Consider the following 2,852-nt stretch of genomic DNA (forward strand, 5'->3'; position numbering starts at 1 on the left):
TCAGACTGAAGAAGTCTCTTGGAGGAGAGACGAAACGTTTCATTAAAGAAGAACCCGTCCAGAAGACCTATACTATTTTTTTCTTCCTGACTCAAACATCAGCTGAAGCTTCTCAGATTAAATCCAAATTTAAACATCAGCTGAAGTGTCTCTAGGATTAAATCCAGACTCAATCATCATCTGAAGCTTCTGGATTATTTAAAGCCAGATTCTTCAGCTGTGGTGGTCTTGTTCCCACACGCCGGCCCTTCACGTGCTCGCTCTAAACCAGACGCTTTTATCAGCAGAACCAGGGAGTGGCACGTGCGTGCGCGTGTGCACGTGTTTCCCAGGCTCTGTGGGAAAGCTCCTGCTGAGGAGGAGGAGGAGGAGGAGGAGGAGGAGGAACCACAGACCTTCAGTCCAGCCTGCAGTCAGGTCACAGACACCAGACCAGATTTGGTTTCTGAACTGGACCTTCTGCAGCAGCACTTTCTGAACTATTAAAACTTTTTTACATTTTTTATTGAAGTTGGGTTCTTCAGAAGGAAAAACATCTTTTTTATTTTTTATTTTGGGGAAAAAACTTGTAGATTTTATGAAAATATTTAGATTAGTTTCCTAGAACTCACCTGTTTTGTGTTTTTCAGTAAATCCTGGTTATTAACCTCCTGTGGGGCAGCAGCCGGTCGTCCCCAGCCTCTGGAAACCATGAAGCGTCCTCGTGAGGACAGCAGCTGTGGGGACAGTGAGCTGGACGACAGAGAGAAGCTGTCTTCAGAGTGAGCTGACAAACCTTCAGTTTAATAAGGATTACAGGACGAACTTTAACTGTTTGTTTTCAATACATAAAAGTAAATAACATCTAAATGGAGTCAAACTAACTTTATAAATTTGACCTAAAGTCACTAAAGTGAAAAAAGAATCAACAAATTGAAAACTGAGGATTTTTCATGAATGAAATATCAGAATAAAACTCACATTTGCTGTTTGTTTGTATTTGATTTGCTGATTTTATCCAATTAATGATATTTGTAATAATAAACTCATGAGAAAATGAAGTTTGTTGGACTTCAGGAGTTATTTAATTTACTGAAGAAACAGCATTTGTGTTTATTTTATAACATTTCTCCATCTGAATTTAAACTGCACTTTCATTTCCGACTTTTTAAAAAAATATCTACTCAATAAAACTGACTTCCTGAGAAATACGTCTGGAAATGATGCATCTAACCCCCGAATTTATCTTTAACAGATGTGGATCTCTGACTTCAACCACTCAGGTGATGGCCAGGAAAAAACGCAGAGGGGTGAGTTTAAATAAATAAAATCATGATGTCAAAGGTTTCTGTGTACTGATGGTTTGTTGTATTTCAGATAATAGAGAAGAGACGCAGAGATCGGATCAACAACAGTCTGTCAGAGCTGCACAGACTGGTCCCAGCAGCTGCGGAGAAGCAGGCGAGTTTTATAAACTACTGGAAACTGGATCTTTAATCAGATTTGCATCTTATTAGCTGATTCAGCTGCAACAGATAACCTGCTTCATCAAAGTCCATATTAATGACGTGGAGTGGATTGAAGGGTGGTAGTAGCTGTGAGTCACTTCCAGCACACACTGAGGGCAAACAACTACTTTCCATGTGTGATCACACTAACAGGAAAGGGAAAACATTGCTTCAGGAAATATTAGTTGTGTTTAAAATATTAATACGTTTCTGAAGTTTGTTACAAAAGAGCTTAAACTTTAACCCTCTTTATGTTCGGCTGTTTTCATCAGGGTTCAGCTAAACTGGAAAAAGCCGAAATCCTTCAGATGACTGTGGACCACCTGAAGATGTTGCAGATCACGGGAGGGCAAGGTAAAAAAAAAAAAAAAAAACAGATGTTCGGGTCACTCTCAGGTGTCTGACAGATGTTTGGGTCACTCTCAGGTGTCTGACAGATGTTTGGGTCACTCAAGTGTCTGACAGATGTTTGGGTCACTCTCAGGTGTCTAAATGATGTTTGGGTCACTCTCAGGAGTCTGACAGATGTTTGGGTCACTCTCAGGAGTCTGACAGATGTTTGGGTCACTCTCAGGAGTCTGACAGATGTTTGGGTCACTCTCATGTGTCTAACAGATGTTTGGGTCACAACCAGGAGTCTGACAGATGTTTGGGTCACTCTCAGGAGTCTGACAGATGTTTGGGTCACTCTCAGGAGTCTGACAGATGTTTGGGTCACTCTCTTGTGTCTAACAGATGTTTGGGCCACTCTCAGGAGTCTGACAGATGTTTGGGTCACAACCAGGAGTCTGACAGAAGTTTGGGTCACTCTCATGTGTCTAACAGATGTTTGGTCACTCTCAGGTGTCTGACAGATGTTTGAGTCACTCTCAGGAGTCTGACAGATGTTTGGGTCATTCTCAGGTGTCTGACAGATGTTTGGGCCACTCTCAGTAGTCTGACAGATGTTTGGGTCACTCTCAGGTGTCTGGCAGATGTTTGGGTCACTCTCAGGTGTCTGACAGATGTTTGGGTCACTCTCATATGTCTGACAGATGTTTGGGTCACTCTCAGATGTCTGACAGATGTTTGGGTCACTCTCAGGTGTCTGGCAGATGTTTGGGTCACTCTCAGGTGTTTGACAGATGTTTGGGTCACAACCAGGTGTCTGACAGATGTTTGGGTCACTCTCAGGTGTTTGACAGATGTTTGGGTCACAACCAGGTGTCTGACAGATGTTTGGGTCACTCTCAGGTGTCTGACAGATGTTTGGGTCACTCTCATGTGTCTAACAGATGTTTGGGCCACTCTCAGGTTTCTGACAGATGTTTGGGTCACTCTCAGGTGTCTGACAGATGTTTGGGTCACTCTCATGTGTCTAACAGA

At 42.5% G+C, this 2,852-nt stretch overlaps 1 protein-coding gene across 1 annotated transcript; it reads left to right on the forward strand.

Moving 5' to 3' along the window:
- Window positions 1-554: 554 nt before the first annotated feature.
- hey2 (hes-related family bHLH transcription factor with YRPW motif 2) lies at window positions 555-1,841 on the forward strand (the record flags this gene model as incomplete). Its single annotated transcript, XM_014017940.1, is given in 4 exon segments — window positions 555-761; window positions 1,235-1,289; window positions 1,357-1,440; window positions 1,760-1,841. Coding segments are annotated over 4 exon segments (292 nt in total), but the record flags the coding sequence as incomplete, so codon positions are not given.
- Between the last annotated feature and the right edge of the window lie 1,011 nt (window positions 1,842-2,852).

This window comes from Austrofundulus limnaeus, unplaced genomic scaffold, assembly GCF_001266775.1.
Source record: "Austrofundulus limnaeus strain Quisiro unplaced genomic scaffold, Austrofundulus_limnaeus-1.0 Scaffold179, whole genome shotgun sequence".
NCBI lineage: Eukaryota > Metazoa > Chordata > Actinopteri > Cyprinodontiformes > Rivulidae > Austrofundulus > Austrofundulus limnaeus.